General features: G+C 35.1%; 3 protein-coding genes across 5 annotated transcripts; 1 reads left to right on the forward strand and 2 right to left on the reverse strand.

The window, feature by feature from the left end:
• The first annotated feature begins 899 nt into the window (after window positions 1–899).
• LOC125811314 (kinesin-like protein KIN-4A) lies at window positions 900–12,068 on the forward strand. Of its 3 annotated transcripts, none has more exons than XM_049490830.1 (26): window positions 900–1,233; window positions 2,224–2,370; window positions 2,477–2,626; window positions 3,392–3,645; window positions 4,346–4,524; window positions 4,601–4,725; window positions 5,362–5,398; window positions 6,021–6,112; window positions 6,201–6,311; window positions 6,431–6,544; window positions 6,827–6,914; window positions 7,074–7,201; window positions 7,463–7,564; window positions 7,655–7,765; window positions 7,846–7,962; window positions 8,037–8,117; window positions 8,337–8,408; window positions 8,912–9,005; window positions 9,133–9,164; window positions 9,255–9,352; window positions 9,455–9,553; window positions 9,700–9,921; window positions 10,463–10,616; window positions 11,019–11,165; window positions 11,255–11,566; window positions 11,656–12,068. In XM_049490830.1, exons 1-25 carry the CDS (start codon window positions 1,111–1,113, stop codon window positions 11,480–11,482), a joined length of 3,105 nt encoding a protein of 1,034 aa, XP_049346787.1. In that variant the 5' UTR covers window positions 900–1,110; the 3' UTR covers window positions 11,483–11,566; window positions 11,656–12,068. The 3 variants fall into 3 exon arrangements, with proteins under 3 accessions (XP_049346787.1, XP_049346780.1, XP_049346789.1); XM_049490823.1 differs by having other exon boundaries at window positions 901–1,233; window positions 11,641–12,068; XM_049490832.1 differs by having other exon boundaries at window positions 901–1,233; window positions 7,089–7,201; window positions 11,641–12,068.
• A 381-nt stretch (window positions 12,069–12,449) lies between these two features.
• On the reverse strand, window positions 12,450–16,714 carry LOC125811932 (uncharacterized). Its single transcript, XM_049491479.1, has 2 exons — window positions 16,319–16,714; window positions 12,450–13,164 (listed from the first exon to the last, which is right to left on the reverse strand). The coding sequence occupies exons 1-2, from the start codon at window positions 16,505–16,507 to the stop codon at window positions 12,799–12,801; spliced, it is 555 nt and encodes a 184-aa protein (XP_049347436.1). The 5' UTR covers window positions 16,508–16,714; the 3' UTR covers window positions 12,450–12,798.
• Window positions 16,715–20,248: 3,534 nt separating this feature from the next.
• LOC125811405 (probable inactive receptor kinase At5g67200) lies at window positions 20,249–23,132 on the reverse strand. The gene is made up of 2 exons (XM_049490885.1): window positions 21,494–23,132; window positions 20,249–20,957 (listed from the first exon to the last, which is right to left on the reverse strand). Exons 1-2 carry the CDS (start codon window positions 22,899–22,901, stop codon window positions 20,350–20,352), a joined length of 2,016 nt encoding a protein of 671 aa, XP_049346842.1. The 5' UTR covers window positions 22,902–23,132; the 3' UTR covers window positions 20,249–20,349.
• Window positions 23,133–26,380: the final 3,248 nt, after the last annotated feature.

A 26,380-nucleotide genomic window follows, 5' to 3' on the forward strand; every position in this document is an offset into this window, starting at 1 on the left:
ACAGTGCACTCTTTCTAGTAGTAAAGACCAAGACTCCAACAACCAATAAATAAAAAAACATGGTAAAAGGGTCCAATTAAAGGACTAGAATATGTCTCGGATTTTACGACTTATTGAATCGTATGATTAAAAGAGGTGATATATTTCAATTATAATATATAACTATATTTTTTAATGTGACTTTATTTGATGTTTATGTTAATCAAGTTTCGATCTCCACAAGTAAACATGCTCTTCCGATGTGACATAATGCATGTAGGAGTTAGGACACAAGTAGGACGTGATGTGTCTACTTGTTCAATTCTATATAAATTTAAGTGTATACATTCAAAGTTGGAGGACATAAATATTAATTGATGCAAAGTAAAAAAAAAGCTCTTTTAAGTGTTTAACTTAACTATGTAATAAACGAGTGGAAACACGTATAACTTTTTCTTCAAAATTTAAACCGTCTAATTGAAATACATTATTAAAAATTAAGGTATTTAATTGAAACATGGCTTAGTTCGAATATACAAATAACATATTCGGATAAATTTAAGGCACTAAATATGTATTAGGCCTATTTTTATTTTATCCTAATATGTATTCAAATTATGTAATCTGATTACATATACCATAATGAAAGATTATAGATTGTTAATTATTGGTATGTAAATCAATCTCAAAAGTATTAATAATAATAAAGTAAGGCAACAAACAAAATAAAAAATAAAAAACATCTTATGTTAGTGGTTGTTGTCATTGTTGCTGTCCTTGTAGTTACACTACTTACACACCCATAAGCCACAGTCACAATCTCCATCTTGTGATATACTCCTCCATTGCCCCCACCCCACCCCCTCTCTCTCTTCTCCATTTTCCTCAATTACCCTTTTCTCCATTCTCTCTCTTTCTCATTTCCTCATTTCTCTCTGTTTTCTTCTATTTTTCTTTATCACCGACTCTTATAGCTGTTTGTATTTGTTGCTGCTGCTGCTGCATCACTTTCTGGTCCCTTAAAACTTCCTTTCCAATTCCGTGAAAAAAATCTTCTAAGCTAACTGTTTTTTTTCCCTACCCACAAACCTTCATTACTACTTTCTGTGTTTTTGTAGTTGAGGATTTGTTATGGAAACTTCTCCTGGGGAGGATTGTTGTGTTAAAGTAGCAGTTCATATAAGGCCACTTATTGGAGATGAGAAGCTTCAGGGTTGTAAAGATTGTGTTTCTGTGGTCCATGGGAAGCCACAGGTACTGTAATAGTGCAATGTCATTCTCGGATTCACCATTGTTGGACTTTTTAGTGTACTGGGTTCAGCGTTTTTGGATTCAGTTAACTTTGTATTTAGCTTTTTGTTTCTGAACTTGGTGATTTTTCCTTTGGAGATCTGGATCTTATTGTGTGATGGTGAAGTTCTTAAAGGTTTTAAGTTAATGGGTTATGCGTGTTGGTGTGATCGGAGTTTTTACTCTGATTTTATTGATAGCGCAATGGTAGATGAATAGTTTGTGCTAAAATGGTGAAGAATTAAACTGTGAATAAGCTTGATTGCGGAAAGCTAATCGAATTTACTTCGATTTATTTGATTGGTGTTTGGTTCATTCTAGTGTGGTTCTAAATTGGGGAAGAAGAATTTTTGTTTGAGAATTGAAATTGGGGAAAAAGAATTTTTTTTTTTTGGTACTATCTGGGGTTCATACAAAGACTAGAATCTTAGTTTGCTTTCCCTGAGATTTTGTGTTTCATTTTGATCTGTGATTGACCTTTTTTTCATGATTTTGTATTTTTCAGTTGTGTAGCAAATGCAATATAATCCACCTGATTGAAGATTATTGTTTCCAAAAGAATCATGCATGTTAACTAATTCCCTTATGGAGCTAATATTTTTAACGTAAAAAGGTTACCTATTTATTTAGTGGTAGCTCGCAAACTACAGATTCTGCTTTCGGCAAATCCTCCCCTTTTAAGTCTGGGAAGTTATCTTGTTGTTGTTTAATGTGGTGCTGTTTTCTATTGAGTCATGGCTTCTTCATTTCCGTTATTTTTTTTGTACTGCTTTGGACTGTTTTTTTCCTTGAGCTGAGGGTCTATCGGAAACACCTCTCTACCTCCAAGGTAGGGGTAAGGTCTGCGTTCACTCTATACTTCCCAGACCTCGCTTTGTGGGATTACACTGGGTAGTTGATCTTGTTGTTGCTGATTTAGATTGACATTAAGGTTGATAATTGGTGGGCATGCAGGTGCAAATTGGTACACATTCCTTTACTTTTGATCATGTTTACGGGAGCACAGCTTCTCCCTCAACTGCCATGTATCAAGAGTGTGTGGCTCCTCTTGTTGATGGTTTGTTTCAAGGTTATAATGCCACTGTTCTTGCTTATGGCCAGGTAAATCATTTTGGTAATACTAGAAGTGTGGGTCTGTAATAAAGGCTACAGTTAAGTTTGCCATTTGTTTCCATATTCTTTCAATTTACATTTCAACAAAATGCAGACAGGTTCAGGAAAAACATACACCATGGGAACTGGTTTCAAAGATGGTTTTCAAACTGGACTAATTCCCCATGTTATGAATTCTTTGTTCAACAAGATTGAGACCTCGAAGAATCAGGCAGAGTTCCAGTTGCATGTGTCTTTCATTGAGGTTTACTTACTCATTTCTTTTCTCTGTTCTATTTATGTTTACTGAAATCTTAACCTACGTGTGCGGTGTGCCCTTACAAATTTTCCTGTGATCCCCTTTTCATTTTGTTGAGGCTGTAAGCATTTTAGTTACTGGCGAGTATTTTGTCCAAGCAAATTGCTTTTAAACCAAAGCATCTACTAGAAGACTCTTATGTTCCCTAAATTACTGCATTTATTCTTTTTGGTGTAGTTGAGATCACAAGTAATTGATCATATAAGAAAACTGAGTGGCTTTGTTAATTGAACACGTGGTCTTCTTTTAGCCATAGTAGGATTATACTTCCATGATGAACTCAAACTATACATCAAGTCCAAATTCTAGCTACATTTACATGCTCTTATCCTTAATTGAAATAGATGGATGAGAAACGTGGTGGCAACTCTGCACATGATCGACTTTGCTCATGGGTTATGCATTTTCCCGACTTCTTTTAGTTAGACAATACTGGAGATCGTGGTAATTCTTTCAATATGAAGTTTCTTGTCAATGCAGCATAACACTATAGTCTGCTTTCAGTTCTCTTCACTTTGAACCTATAGACTGATCAAACACTGTTTCTAGTTTCTACATACTGATCAAACTATTTTTGGACATAAACATATTCCCCTATCACGTGGTTCTTTGTACAAACCTCCTCTGGACACGCTTTCCAGTTGAATAACATTATGCATACCTTGTAAAAGTAATTATGTAACATTTTTACTAAGATAATTCCTTTTCCAGATACACAAAGAAGAAGTACAAGATTTGCTGGATTCTGTCTCTGTTAACAAATCAGAGACAGCAAATGGACACAATGGAAAAGTAAATATTCCTGGGAAACCTCCAATACAAATTCGTGAATCTTCAAATGGTGTTATTACATTGGCAGGATCCACCGAACGCAGTGTAAGAACACTCAAAGAAATGGCGGACTGTCTGGAGCAAGGATCACTTAGCAGAGCCACAGGCAGTACAAACATGAATAACCAATCAAGGTTGGAATGTAGTTAATTGTATAGTGTGTACTATTTTACTCCTTTGCTTGCTTTTTGTCTGAAATATGATAGATTCTCACATTGAATTCCAAAATTTAGAAAGAATAAAAATTGACATTAAATATTTTCTTTTTATAGTTATATTTCTCTTTTTTAAGGTGTTACTTCATAGAATACTAAGCAGGAAAGTAACTTTAGTAAAATCCATTGAAGCGAACATGGTATTTTATTGCACGTTTGCTCTTTCTACTATGAATTGTTTTTTCTGCAAGTTAATTAATCTACATTTATTTCTTACTGGTAACATGGCAATGAAGTTATAAAACTGAAGAAGCCTTACAGAAAACATGTCTTTTAGCTTCTTTAAGTACCTGCTTCCATGACGTTTAACTAAAACATCTGTTGTAGATCACATGATTTGATTCAAATTTCTAATGTTCCAATAATTTACTAGTGGACTTTCTCCTTTGTTAAGGAAGAAAATGTTGCAACGAGTAATACTTTGACACTTAAATTTGTAAAATCTAATGTAACAACAAATGCAAACCAATAGCAAGAGTTATTAAATCCAGTCGTTGCTTGAATCCTGAAAGGATTGATTATTGACTCATGAAGATGCATTCTTTCTGCTGAATTATTTGTAAAACATTTATACTACACGATGAGATAACTTTACCTCCCTTTTGCTTTCACTTTTCAGTCGCTCTCATGCCATATTCACCATTACAATGGAGCAAATGCGCAAGTCCGGTTCTAATGATGGAAATAGCAATGAATGCATGACTGAAGAATATCTTTGTGCTAAGCTGCATTTGGTTGATCTTGCTGGTTCAGAGAGAGCTAAACGAACAGGATCAGATGGTCTCCGTTTTAAAGAAGGTTCTTTATTTTGACATTCTTACTGGTTTTGAAAGTGTCTCTTGTGTGATGGTTGTTGACATATTTTTCATTGCAGGAGTTCACATTAATAGAGGCCTTCTTGCACTTGGAAATGTTATTAGTGCACTTGGAGATGAGAAAAAGAGGAAAGAAGGCGTCCATGTTCCATATAGAGACAGTAAACTCACTCGGCTATTGCAGGTTGGTTTCAGTTCTAAGAAATGGGAAAAACATGTTATTTCTGTCTGAGCATCTCCTCATTTGTGTACTGTATGCTGAAACTGTGAACGGGTGTGACAACTCATTTGATCAAAATAATGCAAAACTACCTCTTGTTTCATTTGATCAAATGAGTTCTCTTTGCACTTTTTGTTGTTAAAATGGTCATTGACATCAGGGACACCTCTTGCTTCTCAATTTGTCAATAGTTATGATGCAATATTTATAATAAATGGTTTCTTCAAAGTCTTTCCAACGGCCAATCTAAATAAGTCCAGCCCTTTTCCAGTGTTGTAATCTGACTTCTAATATTGAAAGGTGCTCCTGAAATCCTTGATACTCTTTATTGTGTAACAGTAAAACGTCAGTTGACATTAGTTATATGTTTTCTCACTGGAGAATCTATCACATGAAAGAAGAAATCATCTCAGTGGAGAGGAAATGAACAAAAAATCGTGGACTGAGTTCGGCAATAATACCATATTAGGGCGCTTGATATTTTTAGGATTTGGCAAAATCTTTGACTTCGTTTCTGTTTTTCCCTTGTTGATTTATTTCTAGTCTGTTAATTGAGTTATTTGTTGATTTTTTTTAATTAAGAGTTTCTGGTAATGACAGGATTCCCTTGGCGGTAACAGTCGGACAGTCATGATAGGTAATTCCAGTTTAACAACTTATTCTTTCTATTTTGAATGGATTGAATATCACAGTGAAACAACTTTTTTATGTTTCATTTTCACTGAACTTCTCTACACTTGGATCTTGCCAATGAAAGCACTTTGATCATGACATAGTGATACCAACTACATTCTTTCTTCTGGACCTAGAATAAACCATGCTAAACAGCCAAATGCACAAGTGCAAAGATTTTCTAGTAGGTAGTTTGTCATTCTTGAGGTGATGTTATATAATGAACATATAACTCTTATTGCTTTTGAGCCTGTTAGGCTGTGGGTGGGTGATATACAGTGAGGAAGTCAAAGTACTGTTGTTTTGGGACACATCATGAGGTGTATTTATCTGGCACATGATGTCACAATTTTTATAACATACATCTTCCGTTGTCAGTTTAAAGGAGAAAAACCAAGGAAATAAAAGTGGTCTGTGGAAGAATGAAATTAAGCTTATCTAAGTTAAAATATGTAGTTGTATCTTTGAATTTAATTAGAATTGTTATCCTTCTTTTTGATGATCTTTGAGATGTTGCTTTGCCTTGTTCTGGCGACAAGTAGATTCCTTCTATGTTCTTGCTTATGTCTGGTTTATGTGTTTTCCAGCATGCATTAGTCCTGCTGATATAAATGCTGAAGAAACTCTGAACACTCTTAAATATGCAAATCGGGCTCGCAATATTCAGAACAAGCCAGTTGTAAGTCTGATGACAAATCTTATTTCATGTTTCTTCTTGTCATTTCTGGATCAAAAATCCTAATTAGTTCTCACTAAACGTTGTCCAGATCAATCGAGATCCTGTATCTAGTGAGATGCTGAAGATGAGGCAACAACTAGAGTTTTTGCAGGCAGAACTCTGCGCCCGTGGTGGAGGTGCTTCCTCTGATGAAATTCAGGTAACTTTTTGTTGTGCTTTGGGTGTAGATGTCACCTTTTTAAACATTAAATCAAGCTGTGGATAGTCTTCGATCTTCACTAAATGACAATGAGGTTTAATTGGAAATTTCTCGTGTAGGTACTCAAGGATAGGATTTCATGGCTTGAAGCTAATAATGAGGAGCTAAGCCGAGAATTGCATGAGTACCGCAGAAGAGGCTCTGGCACTGAGCAGTGTGGGGCAGAAGTGAAGGTATATATTGAGCTCCTCACATTCATTGAACCCATTTTAGGAAAGAGGATTTATCATGCCTCCAGGGCTTTGGTCTAGTGGTAAGAGTTCAGCTTGTGATGTGTGGGTAGGCGCACATCATGGTCGAACCCTGTGGCAAATAAAACCTTGGTAATTGGTATTTAATTTGAGAAGGTGGGGGAGGGGGCACTGGTCAGAGGAGATTTCTTGGTTATATGAAAAAAAGAAAGACAAACGGTATTCTAACTTAGTTGCATAACAGAATCTTCATCTTGATTTCAGGCTACTGGTGTCTTTTCAGTAAAAAGCGAAGGTCTCAAAAGGGGTTTGCAAAGTATAGAATCATCTGACTATCCAATGAGTGAAAATGGTATGCCATTCTCAACTTTTGGTACTTTTCAGTGAGGTTTATATCCCGATTAGTATGTTTCGGACTGGGATGTTTTCTGGATAAGAAAGCCATTTTCATTGTCTTTAAGAATTAAAAACCTTAATATCTAAGCAGTTCAATATTCTGATTTGGAGCCAGTCTCTGTACTGCCAGGTGATTCAGGAGATATGGATGACGAATCAGCAAAAGAGTGGGAACATACCCTCCTGCAAGATTCAATGGACAAAGAATTGAACGAATTAAATAGGCGCTTAGAGCAGAAGGAGGTAAGGCAGACTCTTGCACTTAATGGTTTTGTCTTTTTTTTTTTATGTAATAAACTCATATTTAGATGTTTGTTATTTGGTGTACTTGCAGTTAATTGTGAATATAGTTAATCAAAAATATTAATTGTGAATATGGAATTTAAACATGGGATAGCACTCTTGGTTGTGAATTTCTGTTAGATGATAACCTTCTCTGGTTGCTCGTTTTCCTGTCTTTGATCCATGTGATGATTTGATGTATATATCTGTGTATCAATTCAGTCTGAAATGAAACTTTATGGAGGCTCTGATAATACCATGGCTCTGAAGCAACATTTTGGAAAGAAACTTTTGGAACTTGAAGAGGAGAAAAGAGCGGTGCAGGTAATAAAAAGCAATGAAAATACTATCACACATTGTCATCTGAGCTTGTCAAACTGATGTTCCCTGCTTTGAACTGAACTTTTGATGCAGCTAGAGAGAGATAGATTATTAGCTGAGGTTGAAAACCTTGCCAATAATGATGGACAAGCAATAAAATTGCAAGATACACATTCCCAGAAACTAAAGTCCCTTGAAGCACAGGTCTGCCCAATTGTACCATGTTCATCGTATAGACATGAGTGTCATGGTTAACTCTAATATCTATAACATGTTGCTGACAGATACAAGATCTTAAGAAAAAACAAGAGAACCAGGTTCAGCTTTTAAAGCAAAAACAGAAGAGTGATGACGCAGCAAAGCGCTTGCAAGATGAGATACAATCAATCAAGGCACAGAAGGTTGGTTCCCATTTCTTCTTTGATTAACATCATTTGCATCACTTATATGCAACTTATATTCTTCCCTTTTATAGGTACAGTTGCAGCATAAAATTAAACAAGAGGCTGAACAATTTCGTCAGTGGAAGGCATCACGGGAGAAAGAGTTACTGCAGGTAGTTTCCTGCGATTACTTTTTTCACCAACGGTTCTTCATCTTGTAGTATGGTGGATAGCCATTATCTGAAAGGGATGACGTTCCTGCTATTTCAGTGATACACATGTTTTCATAACAGTCTTCTCTATATGCACAGTACTGATGAGGCAAATGCAGTTCATTCTGACCGAAATTCTACTTTATGTTGTTTACCAACAATAATTTCTTTGGAATGCAGTTGAAGAAGGAAGGAAGAAGGAATGAGTATGAGAGACATAAATTGCTAGCTTTAAATCAACGACAAAAGATGGTGAGCATTTTACGTTCCTCTATGTCCTTGCATTGTCTTTCATTCTTCTCCAACTGTTTTAGTGAAGAGAAACTTGATGTACATTCTAGTTGTGACACCCAAAAAATCAATCTGTTTTTTAAGTGCTACAATTCTACTTCATGGAATGGATATGTGTAATTGGGCATTTGATTCGATCCTCGAAGAAAAATTCAGCCACTTGAACATCTATTTGTACCAGAGTAGAAGACAGCCTGTTTCTAATTTTTTTTTAACTTTGATCACAAGTTCAGAAAAGAACTTGTATTTCTTGAAGACCTAGCTCAATCAAAATGAAGCGTGTATTAGAGAGGAAACAGTACACCTCCTGCCCAATTGTAGCTATTATACCTTTGACAGCTTTTGTTAAATGGGTAACATAAATTGATGGCTTACTAGAATAACGTGTACAAGAGTCAAGCTCGTGCAAGTAGGTGATCACAGTCAATATCTGAATGTTATATGGCATCATGGATTTATTTCAGGTTCTTCAAAGAAAGACAGAGGAGGCTGCAATGGCAACCAAGAGACTAAAAGAATTGCTAGAAGCGCGTAAATCTTCAGGTCGCGAGAACTCAGGTTTGCACTATATTTAGCTTTTATCTGATGCCTTATTTGTGGATTACTGGTGCAATTTTGATCTAAAAAATGCCTTATATTTGCATTTTAACTTGTTAAACTTACTAATGTTCTGTTTATCATGCAGTTACTAGCAATGGCCATGTAGCAAATGGACAGGTACCAATCTTGCTCTCTTTTGGACTCTAATGGACTTTGTTTCTGTACCTATTTGATCAAATAATTTATTCAAGTATCTTTTGCATTCAGAGCAATGAGAAATTGTTGCAACGTTGGCTTGATCATGAGCTTGAAGTGATGGTGAATGTTCATGAAGTTCGTCATGAGTATGAGAAGCAAAGTCAAGTGTATGTAACAAAATTTGTTTTACCTAAGTTAATCTTCTCTTAATGTGTGCACACTCAACATATTCTGGGTTGCATCTTTAAAATCGTTTCTTTTCATCTCAGACGAGCTGCACTTGGTGAAGAGCTAGCAGTTTTGAAACAAGTTGATGAATTTGCTTCAAAAGGACTGAGTCCTCCAAGGGGTAAAAATGGTTTCTCTAGGTACATATACTGAATGCATCTCTGTTCTATCTGCCAATAATGGATTCAGTATCTCCAAAATGCAGCCTAAGTAGCATTAAAAGAATACATTAAAGTGCTAAAGAAAGTTCAATCTAATGGATTTCTATTTGTGGTTATCTGTTCAGGGCATCTTCAATGTCGCCAAATGCTAGAATGGCACGAATTGCTTCTCTAGAAAATATGTTAGGCATTTCATCCAATTCTCTAGTTGCAATGGCTTCACAACTTTCAGAAGCAGAAGAACGAGAGCGTGCCTTTAGCAATCGTGGGCGTTGGAACCAACTACGCTCGATGGGGGATGCAAAAAGTTTACTCCAATATATGTTCAATTCTCTTGCAGATACAAGGTATTCTACTGATATGTTTTGTATCTTGTAATATGAAGTTTGGTCCGAAACTTCATAAGTAAAGATGGCTAGAATTTGTATGCTCATTTTTCTAGTGCGACTAAAATTATCTTAAACACTAGCTGGAGAGAGATCGTTTGAGCTTAGCAGTGGATTAGGTGTGTACTGCTTGGGTCCAATAGTGAGAGTTAGCCAAAAGATTTTTCGATCTCGGTGAGTTGGGGACATCAAATGGTAATGGAAGTGGGACATCCCTATGTCCACACAGATGTAAACTTTCACATCATCCCAGTCAAAAAAACAAAAAGGAGGACAGAAGATTTTCTTAAGAACGAGTGTCTAAGATACTCCAGTTTACAACTACCTCATGTGGTACTTGCGATAACGGTTTCCACCTCACAGTTCATAAGAATTCTTGAAGGTTTCTGACATGATGTCTAGCTATTAACTATGAGGAAAATTTGTAGATGCAAAATCTTTAGTTCTGTTTTGTGGCAGTCTTTGGGGTTTTCTTTGCCTTAACTCTCATTATTTCATCCAGATGCCAACTTTGGGAGAAGGAGCTTGAGATCAAGGAAATGAAAGAGCAGATGAAAGAACTCATTGGTCTATTGCGGCAGAGTGAAATTAGGAGAAAGGAAGTTGAGAAGGAGCTTAAGCAAGCTGTTTCAGTTGCATTGTCTTCCCCAGCTTCGGTAGGATCATACTCGCTTGTATTTTCTTTTGTCCCAAATCATAAATCAAGTGTTTTAGATCTTACTTTAAGGGAAGCATGCAAGGCTTTCAAATAATGCATTGTGAGTTTGCAATACATGGCTGATTGAGACTTTCTGTATGCTATCTGGTTATTTACTTCCCAACTTTAAGTGCTCATGTTCAGATCCTCAGCTGTCAAAGTTTTTTCTTCTTTATGTTACCATGCTGTAAAAGAACTCTATTTGGTGTTGTTTATGCATACTCTTTAACTGTCCTTGAGTAATACATCTGTCGACAAAATCAAAATGGATTTATTCTGATCTTAGTTTCCTTTTTAGAGCTGTTAGTGGTGTCTTGTATTTTACATTTTCTTACACTGATGATGTTGTAATGTGAAACAGGGTAACTCTAACAAGCACTTTGTTGACGAAATGAGCGGTCCACCATCTCCAATCCCTGTACCAGCACAAAAACAACTCAAATATTCAGCTGGCATTGCTAATGCGTCAGTCAGAGAGGCAGCAGCCTTTATGGATCAAACACGAAAGGTTGCTTTATTATTTTACTTTTTCTTCTTTGACTGTTTGACAGTTGCCTAACTCTGAGTTAGCATGATTAGTAAGCTCTAATGATGCAGATGGTACCGCTAGGCCAATTGACAATGAAGAAATTAACAGTAGCAGGACAAGGTGGGAAGTTGTGGAGGTGGAAGAGAAGTCATCATCAGTGGCTATTACAGTTCAAATGGAAGTGGCAAAAACCTTGGAAACTCTCTGAGTGGATTAGACACAGTGATGAAACAATCATGAGGTCACGACCTCGTACCCAGGCTCTGCCAGATATTATGTGCAGAAATGGTCGCTAGCTTATTCGCGGCAACTGTATATTCTATTCTGATCTCTTTCGAGCCCTTACACATGGTACAGGAAGAAACTGGAAATAAGTGCTGGTAAGTAGTATTTTTTTTAATTGTACTGTAAATTTCTTTCACTTCTTCAAGGGTTAATGCAGTTTTGAATACAGGTATTATATATGCAGATTGCAGTTGAAGTGGTGGAGCCGTGAAGGGGATTTTGGTTTTAGGTGTTCTTACAGGAGTGGGTTTTAGTTGGGAATTGTTAGATTTTTGAATTTTTCAAACCGCAGCATCTTGTGAATATGTTGAAGCTACATAGGATTGCCTGAGTAATTGCAGAAGAATACTTAGAAGGTGGATGCTGAAGTCGCTAGTAGATTGATTATAGGCACAAGGTCAAGATTTGTGTATACATTTTGGCAAATAACAATCAACTTGAAGGAATTCTTCCGTCTGGTCTCATAAGCAATGTCAAAAGATCCTTTGCCTAGAATTTTTTTTTTTTTGTGTCATTCTTGATAATTGTGTAATGTACATTGTGTGTAAACACAACATTGATTTTGTTTAAAGTAATGATAAATGCAGCATTTTCTGTAGTTGCTGAGCCTATTTCTTTTCGTTATCTCCATTGTGAATATACGTGTTGTAAAGAACACTTTGTTCTACAGGAGACGACATTTAACTCCACTTATATAGAGATAATATATTCAGCTGCAGATAAATTTGTTTACCAGGGCCAAGCTAGCAAAACGAACTTGATATGTCTGTTCAACAGATTTATTATTTAGGCAAGCACGAAAGAAATTTCCACTAATGTACGCATGTCAAGTTAATATTTTGAGTTTTCTTTTGGTGGTGATATATTTTGGAACTCACCCGTCATGCTACTAGAACAGTAGCACCCTTATGGCAAGTTTCATAATCAATTGGTGCAAACAGTAATTGTGATGCTAATTCTTAGAGGGAAACCATGATATACAAGCTCACTATAGGGACATGCTTCAATTATTTCAAAACATCTTGAATAGTACAAAGTGCACAACATACTCCAAAAACTGAATACATTTTCTATTGTCAATATCTATAGCCATATGACTTTCAGTGCGACCATGCATTCATAACTTCAGCTACCAAATCGGCCATGTAGTGCTTACAACAACATGCCTAGTGAGAACGTAAGTCTGGTCTGGAGCCAAGAGCAAATTATGTATACTAGAGAACCCACTGGCTAAAATGCATATCATGATTAGTAGTGACATTAAGAATGCAGCACTAAGTCCAATAACTTGGCATGGGAATGTATTCCATTCAAGTTGAAAGCTAACTCAATTTTTGCAACACCAGAATGAGTAGTGTTCATCTTTACGATAGGTGCTAACCAGACCACCACATTGTAAGCAAACAAAGCTGCTTCCGTCAGAGAATGCATCAAACATTATCTGTTTTCTGCCAGTTTCAGATAGTATTGAAGTTCCATGAGAATCTACTTCAATTGGTTTATCCACTGTATTATGTTCAGAAGGTTGGGATATAGTAGGGATGGCCTCAGCAATGGCACACTCAGCAAACAAAGAAGCCAGCTCATCTGCAGCCACACTTGCCTGTACTTTATTTCTGTACAGCTCCTGGGCACGATTAAGGGCTTGAATTACGGCCAGCTCACCACCTTTGGTTCTCATGGCCGTCACCACCTGTTGCCTTATTTGATTAGTACGAGATTAACATGAACACAGGCAGAAAATGCAAAGTGTTCATGATACAGATGTGTCACTAAAATTCAAGAATAGATGGCACTTGAACTAGACACAATGCAATAGCATGCATGCTCCTCTAAAATTTGCAACCCAAAGTCATGAGATCAATGTAACTGCTACAGGCACCATTGCATGAGATTAAGCTAACAGATATAAGATTACAAACCGAAGCTTCATTGCCCCTCCCCGTAAAAAAATCCCCCAAAAGATAAAAGAGGACAAATTGAAGGAAAAAGATAGCAACTGCATAAGCCTGCCATCTGTTCCATACAGCTCATTTTCCTGGAAAGACTGATTTACACATAATTATCCACTTCTACTGTTTCCACCAAAGTACAAAATTCTTCGAAATTTTTCTGAGAAATGAATTTTAAAGGGTCTATTTGGTTTTGTTTATTTAGCTGTTTTAACCAGAATTTCTTGTTATTCTTAGACCGATTGGTGCTTTGTCACTAAAATCAACAAACAGTTATAAGTTATAACACAATGCTAAATTGTTGAAAGGAGAAACCAAACTAGATCTGATTCCTGTAGGCATAAGATGATTGCTTTTACATATTTGGATGCATTTTACATAAGTAACTAATTATTCATAGTTAACACTTAACATAATGCTAAGTTGGTGAAGGGGAAGCTAAGAGGACTAGATCTGTTTCCAAGATGGCTATAGGTATAATCAGGATATACTGACATAAGATGATTGCAACATATTTTCATGCTTTTCAATCACAACTGATTGTATATAGTTAACACAATGCTAAATTGTTTAAAGGAGAAGCTAAAAGACTAGAACTGATTGCCGGATGATAACAGGTATATCAGCTAAAACTGAAATAAGATGATTGCTTTTTACATATTTGAATGCACTTTCCACAAGTAACTAATTATTTATAGAAGGAAAAAGATTCATTTTCTTATCACTCATCTAATGAAAATTTCTACCAATAAAATAGTTAGAAATGTAATTTTACATTATACATAACGCTCAACTAATCCATAAAAACAATGGGGACAATACATGGCACTAATCAGGAAAATAGAAAATGTAGAAAATCCATACAAGATACAACTCATCAGAAATTTTAGATGAAACATAAGTTACATGTCAAGTAGGCCTCAAAACACAAGGAGGTGTACTACTGAATCATATTTTACAATAACACCAACACAAAAACTTTTTGTTTCTTAAACTTTAAGACACAGAAACAGAGAGTCTAATAGACTTTCTAACATATCCCAGAAAAGAGTATGGAGAGGCAGGCCTATAAGGATATGAATCAAATGGGATCTCAGACAGCTTTCTACCTTGGAAGCTTATCTGGAAATTCAAAATTCCTTATAAAGTGGCTATTTATTCACTTGGCTGGTCATGAAAGAAGCTGTTCTAATTCAGGAGAATCTCATGAAGAGGGGCATACATATGTGTCCAAGATGCTATTTCCGTGAACAAAATGCTGAGACAATTAACTGTCTGTTTCTTCTATGTAAAGTGGCCAGCTACAGAGGCATAAGGTGGACTATGCCTGAAAGAACAGGACAGGCTCTAATAAGCTGGAATACTGGGTGGTGGCAGCACAAACAAAGACAGATGGAGAATTGTCCCAGCAATAATACAGTGGACCATTTGGAGAAACTCTTGGTGTTTTGAAGGGAACAGTAGATTAATACAATAGATTAAAATGAATTCATTCTAACTTTTTGTTATTGGTACAGTTCAGAGTATATAGAGGAGAGGACCCAGTTTCTATTGTAGACATTCTAGAATCCTTATAAGATGAGATAGAATTTAGGGATATTTTTTTATTTCACTCTCTTGGATGTAGTTTCAGTGTTGAATTTTTTTGGATACCAGCCTTGGGGATGCTGATTTATATACACAATCTGTTACCATGTCCAAAAAAAAATGGAGTGGCAGATATGCTACTTCAGTTATATTGACACTGTTCAAGACATCCCACTGACAAACTTACAAAGTTACAATGCGGTAATAAAATGTTTAATGTTATCTTAACATGTTATCTACATATCTTTCGTATTCATCCTTCAATAAGCAATGGAATTGACAGGTAATGTCAAGTACCAATTATAGGGTGTCTTACCATCGCACTACCTGTATTGGAATACATTGACCACGTTCACCACAGTGCCTATTTAATCATCTAAACTCATAGAAACTTATCCATGAAGTGACTATCTCATCTAGCAATCTATTTGTATTTATCGAAAGAGATGCTCTTAGCGCATCTTCACTGACATCATTACAGGATAGTGTATCTTAGATCCCACAATAGATAGGTGTAAATCTCTTCCATACATATTACGAAAATACTCTTGCAATATTAATACAACTTTTATAATGCCATTGGCTATGTGATCTATGGACGTCAGAATGTGTAGCCAAGAATTAGGATATAACCAGCATATATGCAAACCCAACACTTATGTAATTATGAACACAAGACATACATAAAACTCAAGGTTGAAATTTTTATCCAAAAAAAAAAAACAACGAAAAGAATTATCAGATGGACTCCTATACATATAATAAGATACAAGTCTCTTGCCAACAACTTGTGTAACATATAGAGAGTACAATTAACAAAAAATGGTCATATATGTAATGATGGAGCAAGTGTTGCACTTTGCCCCAGACAATAAATATGACCTCAATTCCAAACCCTTGAAAATAATCTGATACAATACCTTGAAAATGAGTTGTCCTTTAAATCCAATTTTTTAAGTATCTGACATTATTTAGATTAGTGACTATTGAAGAATGATTAGGACTACATCAGCTTCCATACGACGATTGTTGATTATTAGCTAACAGATGAATTTGTTGTTAAATAACATAATAACAATTGTAATCAAAAAGTGAAACTAAATCTGTTAGAGATTTCCAAGTAAACAGGCCCTTGATCCTAGTGATCTTCACAACAACAAAAAAGCTAGCATTCAAATAAAACTCACTCGCTCACTCAATAGGTAAATTAGTAAGAGAACATTCATGTTCAGTTAAACGAAGAACTCAAAATCAAATAATTTTTATTCCGGAGAACGATGCTCTAAAGATAGGGAGAAATGAGATTACCGCTTGAAGTGCTTGAGAAGGCTTGCCTTGATCGATAAGCTGGCGAGCCATAGTAAGCATCCCTCTAATAGCACCATCCTGGTCTGAACCTGAATGCAGTAGTGACGGTGACGGTGAAGGTGGCGGTACCGGTGGCGCCACCGCCGCCGTGGCCTCCGCCTCCATCATGTCAGCATCTATACTGTCCATGGCATTTCAGTTACAGGTGCGATCTGTGACTTTCGTCGCCGGAGTTTTCCTATTTCTGAATCTTCTTTTACTCAAAAGGTTAGTATTTGATTGGAGATTTTAGGGAAAGATGAAGATAAAGAGAAATGGGGAAGAGACAACCAGATATTTCTAGCAGTTTCTCGAATATTTGGCCCTTCCCACCCTCAACATTCATTTTTCCTCTCTGCCTCTTCTATCATCGTCCCGTTCGGCCGATTGCTTGACATATTGGGCTTTTAATAAATGGGCTTTTAGCACCATGGCCCAACATAAATACAGTCCAATAATGACCCGTTAATCCGAGTGCATAAAGCCCATTGATGGAAGGCCCAATATGTCAGGAGTAGAAGAGATGGAAAAAATGGCACTGCATGACATCCCATATTACTAATTGGCAACATAAAGCCCTCTTTTATTTTTTTTACAAAAAAGGGTTTTTAAAAATTAAATTTTGCAATTAGTAGTCCATGTATTGGGAAATTCTTTTTTAATTAAATTAAATAATTTTAGGAGATGGCAACATGGTGTCCTTTTTTATTGGGAAGTGATTTTTTTCTCTTCATTTCCATACACACGTTTCTTTTGAATTGTGTTTTTTTTTATTGATTATGTAAATATTTATTCAATTCTTTCTTCTTCTTCATTACTTTGAATAAAAGATGATTTACTTTTTGTTTATTAGTTTTACATATTTGAGTTCTATAAAAATATTCGTTCAAAGTGTCTATTTTTTCTTTTTTGCTTTTAATTTTTTGATGGTTTGTTGATGTCTACTCGTCAATTTCTCTAACTGTTAGCCTATGTTTGATCCCCTCTTGTATTGTCGTTCAATCTTTGGGGGTTCTAATTTTTGAAATTGAAGTTTATATCTAATTTAGGCAAAAAATTACATAATAGTAATTGATTGTAGGTATCAATTGTCATGTTTAAGAAAGTTATCCCTAGGATTATTCATTTAAAAAAAAAGTTTTTCATTCTAATTTTGTGGATTCTCCATCCATAACTCTAAATTTTAGCCATGTAAGTTCTTCTCGATATCCAATTCGACTTGTGTGTTTGCTATTGAGCATTTTAAATTTCATGTGCAATCCTCATTTACACACTGAAGAAAGAATATGAAATGTATACAAATTTTGAGTGAATGAATACACGAATATGTATACATGAATGCAATGCATACATGATGTTCATGATTAAAAAAAAATCTTCAATGCAGTGTATACATATTATAAGTGAATGAATACATAAAGTGTTTGATTTTTAACATGTATACACTGGAGGGGATAACATAACTATAAATGTATACTAATACTAAGTGAATGAATACACCATTCTTTTACCTATATACAATCATCAAGTATACAATTGGAATTTTTTTTATCAAGAAACGAACAAAAACAATATATAAAAATACATAATTTACGTTTTTTAGGCGATTACATATTGTATATATAATTTTAGATGTTTCCGTTATTTTTGTTGTTTAGTGATGATTGGTTATACGAGGAAAACAAACAAAAAACTATTAAAATGTTATTTATTAATTTGGGCCATTTTGTGCTTATTTTTTATTTGTCTATTAAATGCTAATTAATGTTGGGCTATTTATTGCTAATTATAACTATCAGTTGAATATATGTGTCATTTCCTCGACGAGATGGGTTAAAATAGCCATTTTTAACCCCCTTTTATCAAATATAAACCACTATTTTTAAAGTTTTTATTAATACTTAGCCACTCTTTTATCGCCAACTAAACTATGGTAGGTGAAGGAATTTGAAGAAATGACAAATCGAACCCAACAAATGATTCATGTAATTCAAAAAATTGTTGGAGTGTCAAAGCCAAAAAAATAATTAATGGGGCTCAAAATTTTGTTGAAGTTTCAAAACCAATCATATAAGTTTTTTCATGTTTTAAACAAGGATATTCTTGTCCGAATTTTATTTTGTTTTCAATAGAAGTGTAACAATTTTATGGCTAATGCCTAAAAGCACCTGAAAATTGGTCATCCCACCTAATTTGAGGATCATATTCCATTTCAATGAGTTTCAAAATTCTATCTTGGATTATAGTGACAAATAAAAGCGCCATACCCTAACATTAAGACACTTGATTTATTAAAGCTATGGGTTGCTTGCCTCTCTTCAAGGTCAAGTAGACAGAAAGAAATATATCTGTATGTGTATATTAATTTAAGGCCAACATGCTTGCTCTCTAATTACATTGAATTGATGTTACGATTGTTAACACTTTCTTGGAAAAAAAAAAGTTTGAAGTGGTTGCTAGATAGTTTTTGAATTATGATTGACCTTCAAGTAGGCTGAAAGTCGATCATAATTCAAACAGCAGTGTCAGGATATTTACATTCGTTGACTCACGATTTTTAGGTATTAACAATGAACGGTATTAGTCAAAGGACCTTGCTTCCAGTTTTTAGCAGATGGATGGTTGTATCTGGTGTTTGTGGTCCAATTTTTCTTTTTCTGTACAAATGGTGGGTGGAATGACTCTGATTTCGACTGCTGTTTCCTTGCAGGCATACATCAAAATATATTCAAAGGTATAATAAACAAAGAAGCTACAAGCACGTTAGTAATAATTTTGTGGCAAAGGGACCATTTGAAAGTGGATGGGTTTCTTTTTTTTCAATTGTTAGCTCAATTTTGTAAAAAAAAATTGGGTGGAGTCAGAAAATCCGAATTCGCACGTAGGTCCCATTCAGAAAAAACGCTTTTTATCAAAGATTTTTTCATACTCGAGACTCTAGTTAATAAATGAGCAACTTCATCCACTGCACCATATTGTAATATAGAACACAAATTTCCCAAACCTAAATTCGGTGTCATATTTATAAGGAGGAAGTAATGGTTCAATTCGAAATTAAAGCATCCAGCAATGCTTATAGCTATAATATTAATTTGTCCAACTTATAACCTACAAAATGTTACACCTACTCACCTCTATCAAAGCCACAAAATTATAGGTGCAAAGTGAAGAATGTGTGCACCCTCCAACTATAATAACTACTCCATTTTTATGATTTCAACCTTCTAACACAAAAAGAAATCCAACATTCAAATACTGAACTAAAAGTAGCTAGCCAGCCAACAGCTAACCAGATGGCAAGCTGTTTTTTCTTTCCTTGAATTTGAGTAGATGCATATTAAATACTGCATTACTTTACTGAAGATTCAACCTAACTTTAACATCTTGAAGAATTTAAATTGAAATATATTATTGAGAAAAAAACACTGCGAACAACATGTTGATCCCTAGACCAGATAAAGGAGGCTGACAGCTAGTGTAAAACATACCTATTTGTTTGGAAGTAAGGCATAGTTAGCCAATAGGGTGAAATAAGGGGATAGTAAACTGCTACAACTTATCAACATGCTAACAAAAGTATAAGAGGGTATTTGAATTGGCTTAAAAGTTAGTCAAATCTACTTTTAAGTTAGTTTTTGACTTCTGAAAATATTTGACAAATATAAAAAATAACTTAAATAAGTCAAAAATGACTTAAAATAAGTTAGAAAGTGTTTGACAAAGTTTAAAATGACATAAAATAAGTTTAAAATGACTTAAAATAAGTTAATAAACCAAAAATAGGTCTCCCCTACTTTTTGTTTTGACTTAAAAGTCATTTCGGTTTAATTTTTTATTTTTAACTTAAACGGTACTTTTTTAAGTCAATACAAACGGGCTCTCGAAGTCTTTCCCCTTTTGTTCCTTTCTTTTGCAATTACTAATATTGAAAAGTCTCATGTAGTGAATATAATACAAATTCAATTTTATAATAAGTAAGATTTAACTAAGAATTAGGATTTAGGAGGGCCAGTGAGAAGGTCCATTTCATGACTATCTTCCATAACAACAGCTTCTTTAATCTCTTGTATCATCTTTAACACTTGCCACATTGTTGGTCTTTGCTCTGGTGAGCTCACTCTACAAGCCATAGCAACTTCAAGAAGCATCTCCAACTTACTATCTTCTCCAATACTACCATCATGATCCTCTCTAGTAGACTTCACCCAATGTATCATATCATCTGGCATTAGATATGGATGTTCCGAAGGATGCCTCCCCGTTAGAAGTTCAAGCAAAAGAACGCCAAATGAATAGACATCAGCCTTGGCACTAGCTTGGCGGTGGTGGTTGTGGTTGTTGTGATTCAGTTTCCGAATTTCTGGAGCCTGATAGGCTACAGAATCAGGATTGTCATCGTCTGAGGGGACAGCTAGGATGGAGAGACAGTAGTCGGTTATGCATGCCTCGAAATCGGAGCCGAGGAGGACGTTAGATGACTTGAGATTGCCATGGACAAGCCTCCATGCTTGGTGGATGTAGGAAAGTCCTTGAGTTACATCCTCTGCTATTTTCAAGCATGAAGTCCAGTGAAGTGGCTTTGCTCTTGATGACTTGGAACCTGTACATGCGGCAGGTTGACCAGTCAAACTTTATTTCATATGCCACGTCAGATTGATAAAAAAATTCAGTACCGTCGTGGCATTAAATATGCAATAAAGCTATTATTTATATTACTTTATGAATTATTAATGCTAACCACCGTACTCTTATTAACTTCACGTTACGCAACCACACGTGAAACAATAACATTCTTAATGCAGACAGAACTAGCTTCAATAATAATACTATAATCTATGATTAGGACACTAAACAAACATAAAAGTATTTTACTATGACAGAAATATGTGTCCAAAAATGTCATCAGGGTCAGCTGCAAGATTCTCTGTGTTTGTGAGAACATTGGGGTTGAGAAACTGTAACAATAGGGCATGGTGTATGGACCCTATTTGATTGGACAACACCTTCAAAATACTCCGTTCATTTTATTATATTTTACTTCTCGAAGGTCAAAATAATTGCATTAATAATATTTTTCGTATAGTTTATGCGCATCTAAATAAATAATAAATACAAGATATACGGAGAAGAACGTACCATGAATAAGAGAAGACAGGCTGCCATTGGGTTGATAATCATAAACCAAAAGCCTTTCTTGTCGGGCCTGAAAATAAGCCCGAAAAGGAACCAAATTCGGGTGCCTAAGCCCGCCCACTGATTCCATATGCTGCTCAAACTCTTCTTGACTTGTACCTGCCAATCTCCCACCGTCCAATCTCTTAACACATACAATCAGACGGTTATCAAGCACTGCTTTGTAAGTAGTCCCCATCGTTCCTCTACCTAAAAGCTCAGCAGAAGCTCTCATCAGCTGCTCCAGGGTATACACCTGCACCTCACCTGCACAGAAAACTAAGCTCCCACTTTTACCCACCACTTGCTGCATTCCTTGTTGTACTCTCTTCACCTTCTCTTCCAGTTCATTGTTGTCTTCTTCAATTCTTATTACTGCTTCTGCATTGCCGCTAACACTTGGATCGAATACGGATTTCTTAGTTTCTCCTAATTTCTTCGAGTTCCTGTGCTTCTTTGACGCTAATGCTAATAGTATAACTGAACATAAAAGGACTAAACAAGCTGTTGAAACTCCAATAATGAGTAAGGATCTTTTATGTGATTTGTTTTCTTTACGGTTTAACGGGCTACCCTGTCGTAACTCTTCGTTTTGGCCGAGTTCTGCCGGAGTTTTAGACGGCGGCGGCGTAATTTTAGTGGCGGCAGCGGTGGATGGACTGAAAAACGGTTGTATTGGACGGCATTCTTTATGTACGATCTCACCACAAAGTCCTTTATTATCTGAAAACGACGCCGTTTTAAACCGGGATAACGTTTTCGTTACCGGAATAGGACCAGAAAGGGCATTGTGAGAAATGTTGAAGATATGGAGGGTAGATTGGTTCAGCGGTGGGATTGATCCGTTTATCCGGTTCGAGTCAAGCCGGAGATAGTACAACCGGTTCAATCCGTTGATTGCAACGGATATTGAACCGGTGAGGTTATTGTAAGAGAGATCAAGGGTTTTAAGCCTATGAAGAGTGAAAATGGAAGCTGGTATTGAACCGGTGAACAAATTATGGTCCAGGAAAAGAACTTTGAGATTTATAAGTGGAGAAAGGTCCGGAATCGGACCGGTAAGTGCGTTGTTTTGTAAACTCAATACTCTCAGTTGATCAAGCATAGACAATGTATTAGCTGGAAACGTACCTCGTAAGCTAAAACTTTCGATAACAATACGAATCACTTTCTTCTCCGAGCATTGTATCCCTTTCCATTTGCAGAATCTGAAACTTGTATTAGCAGAAAATGCAAGTTTGTTGTCCAAATCAGCTTTATATTTGAATGCTAACAATGCTGATGCATCTGAAGGAATCAACGAAACAGTGGAATGAAAAGAAACAGATAAAAACAGAAGAATGGTTAGTAGTAAGAATTGTTGTATTTTCATCTTGTTTAAGAAAAAATTTCCAGATTGAATTGTTGTGGAATATGTGTAGAGGTGCAATACGTGACAAAAGAGGTGGAAGAGTGAAGAGAGAAGCAGCAGTCTAAGAAGATATGGCAAAAGGCAGAGTCAGATTCACGTGAAGATTTTTGAGAAAGAAAAAAGGCAAGTGGGGACTTCCAATATTTAGTCTGGCTATTTTTCTCTCTGTTTCTGTGTCAGCCATGGCCATAATGTTTCACGGTCGAAAATAAGTTATTTGGGGATTAATTATTAATCTAAGTTATTCTATTACTATAATATAAATGATGAAATAGACAATTCAGTGACGACTTAATGTTTATAATCAAACACACGATAAAATAATATTGCATTTATGAAAAACTCATATTCAATAGTACTAGGCTACTCACTAGGTCATTACTGAGGGGTAGTTTTGAAATAAACTGTTCATTGTATTAAAATTATATCATGATTAGTATACTGTGTTTGGCAGGAGTAGTATTTCAATTTGTTGTTTATAAAATTCAGTACATATATCAAATATATGGTATTTGTTTGTTTGGTTATCAATTTACATTTCCGTATAGTGTAAATAAGTTTAACTTATGAGTTAATATTTACTTTCTTTGCTTCGCTTTATCTGAAGTGTTTTTATTTGATCTGTTATTGTTTGGTGAGTCAAATAGTTATTTTTTAATTAGTGTTTCGTTTAACTTTTCAAAATATTTTGCGTCATTACTTATGTTGATTTGATTTGTATAGTTTTAAAGTTGAAGGCTAGATATGGAAATTCAATTATGGTTAAAAAGATTTGTCATATTAGTTATTTCTCAAGAAGAGAGGATTTGTTGAATTTAAAGTATTCAATTTCACCAATAATAAGATACATCGACTTGCTTCACATCTAGAATTACACAAAATAGACGATTTATCTAGTCCATTACAAGGTTTGTCGTTTTGTGGATCGTATTTGTTACTCTACTATGTTTAAGTTTTGCTATATTTAAGTTGTTAACCAAATTTGTAGGAGAATTGTTTAGTGGTCCATCTAGTATTTTAGGTGCTGTATGAAGAGAAGTGTAGGACTGTTATTCATGGTCCAGTGATAAGATTATACATGCTTTGACTAATGGCCCATTCTTGATTGGGCTTGTCATATGAATGTGTTGTTTTTTTGGAATTTGGACATGTCAAGACATGATTTCTCTTCTCTTTTTACTCAATAATCATTCTACTTGTTGAAACTTGAAAAAGAAACGAAACATCACTTGAATAATTGAGATACTTAGGATACTCCTGACTTGTAAAGGTAGATAAATTGTTTCTAATGAACCTACACTCAAATAAAGCATATCACATAACGGTTCTACCTTTGTTTACAATTATTAAACAATCGATGTATTCTATGAAGTTGCTAAGAAGATTCAACAGCAGCAGCATACCCAAAAGATTAGTTCAACTTAGTAATGGTGATTAATGACTCGACAAGATTTATACATGGAAGCTTTTAAGAATCTTCATTTGCCTTTGTGCTTCAAACCAATACATTTATATATAGTATTGCACCCAAGACAAGACCCAAATCAAAATGGGCCTTCTAACAACTTATTGGAAAATTAGGTAATTAAACAAACATGTGATATGTATTTACAATACATCACTATAGTTTAAAAGAAATACAATTTATAGTAGTTATTTTCTCTCTTCCTCTCTCTCTGCACTCACCCACTTATGTCCCCTCTCTCTGCACTCACTCGCATATGTCCCCTCTCTCTACCCCCCTCCCCCCCTCTCGCCTCTCTCTCAATATAAATACAAATTTTAACACTCCGTTATGCAAATACCAATGATAACAACTAATTATACAAATACAAAAGATAAGTGTCAACTATACATATCTTTTTTAGTGATATAAAATATAAATACACATGTATTCAGTGATACAACATTGATACAAATGATAAACAATCATTATACAAATACAAAAGTTGAACTTGATACAACATTGATATAATTGTATTTGTTAATACAATTGTATTCATTGATACATACTAATTACATATATACAATTATCCCGCGGATATACAAATATAATCATTGATACATACACATAATAGTTACATATATACAATTATCCAACAAATATACAAATATAATTCGTCCCTCACCTCTCTTTGCCCTCCCGCTTGCTCGTCTCTTTACTCCCTCTCCCAATCTCGCTCGTCTCTTTCCCCTCCTAACATGTAATTATGAGACGTAATTAAGCAAATTATATATAGCTATTTTTTAAATTTATTCTTAACTAATTCAGCCTTTTTTTAATTAAGGGTAAAAGAAAGATAAAGGTTTTAGATGAAGTAAACCGTTAACATATATTATAGATAATATGTTGGCTTCAAAGATTAATTTTATTGATTGCCATATAATTTGATACGGAGGGGGTATATCATATATTAAGGAAAAGCCAAGTACATTCTAGCTCCTGCTAGCTAGTTTATATCATATGTCCACTAACCAAATTAAATAAAATCATTGAAAACAAAGAAAGAGTGATTGTATGACAAAGCTGTTTGATAATTATACATAATAAAATGATAAGTTATTGTTACTGATGGACTGTTCAGAGCTGGACATCCACCACCGCTGCACTAACGCCATGGCAATAGTCGGTCGATGGTGCATTAAATATAATTTAGTTTAAACACTTTAGTATTTTCCAGAATTATAATTAGGTGGTACTACTAATTAAATGTAAGAATATATGCACAATGAGCTGAAATTGTGTCATGCTTTACTCATGTGGTTGCCTGGTTGGTGGGATAAGATACACAAAAATCTTATAAACAAATGCGGGATAAAACAATTCCACATTTTATCCTACAACCATAACATATCCCTCGTAATTTCGTGAGTGTGATTTGAGAAGAGTAGAATGTGCGACCTGCCAGTATATCATGAACTGAACCTATGTCTCTTGGAGTATGTGTTTGTGTTGAGCTTTGCTAAAACTCTAGTTTCATGATAATTTTGCTTGCGATACCTTGACATGCACATGAAGGAAGTACTTCAGAATTTGTAACGGCCGTTATGAGTAAGTCAATAGTGAAAGAATTTGGGCCAGAAAACTTTCCGACATATAAATTTTCTGCTAGATCAGCCTCAGACGGGTCGTTACAAAATTAATTCAATTCGATCTATTATGGTATATATAATTTAACTACATAAGTAATCATTCAATGAGACTTCTGTTCTCTATTCATCTTTGCCATTTAATTAAGAGCATATTATATAAGTATCTTTCCCATAACATAAAAGTAACGTAAATTTACTACTGAACCATACTCCATAAACAGAGATTACAAATTATTATGAGATATCACACTCTGTTCAACTGAAATTACAAGCTTGATTTAGTTAAAACAAAAGGATCGCAAATATGGGAAATGTATGTATATGATCAAATACCAGAATTTTCTAAG

The sequence above is a fragment of the Solanum verrucosum genome, unplaced genomic scaffold, assembly GCF_900185275.1.
Source record: "Solanum verrucosum unplaced genomic scaffold, falcon-dt-bn FXZP01000235.1, whole genome shotgun sequence".
Classification (NCBI taxonomy): Eukaryota; Viridiplantae; Streptophyta; class Magnoliopsida; order Solanales; family Solanaceae; genus Solanum; species Solanum verrucosum.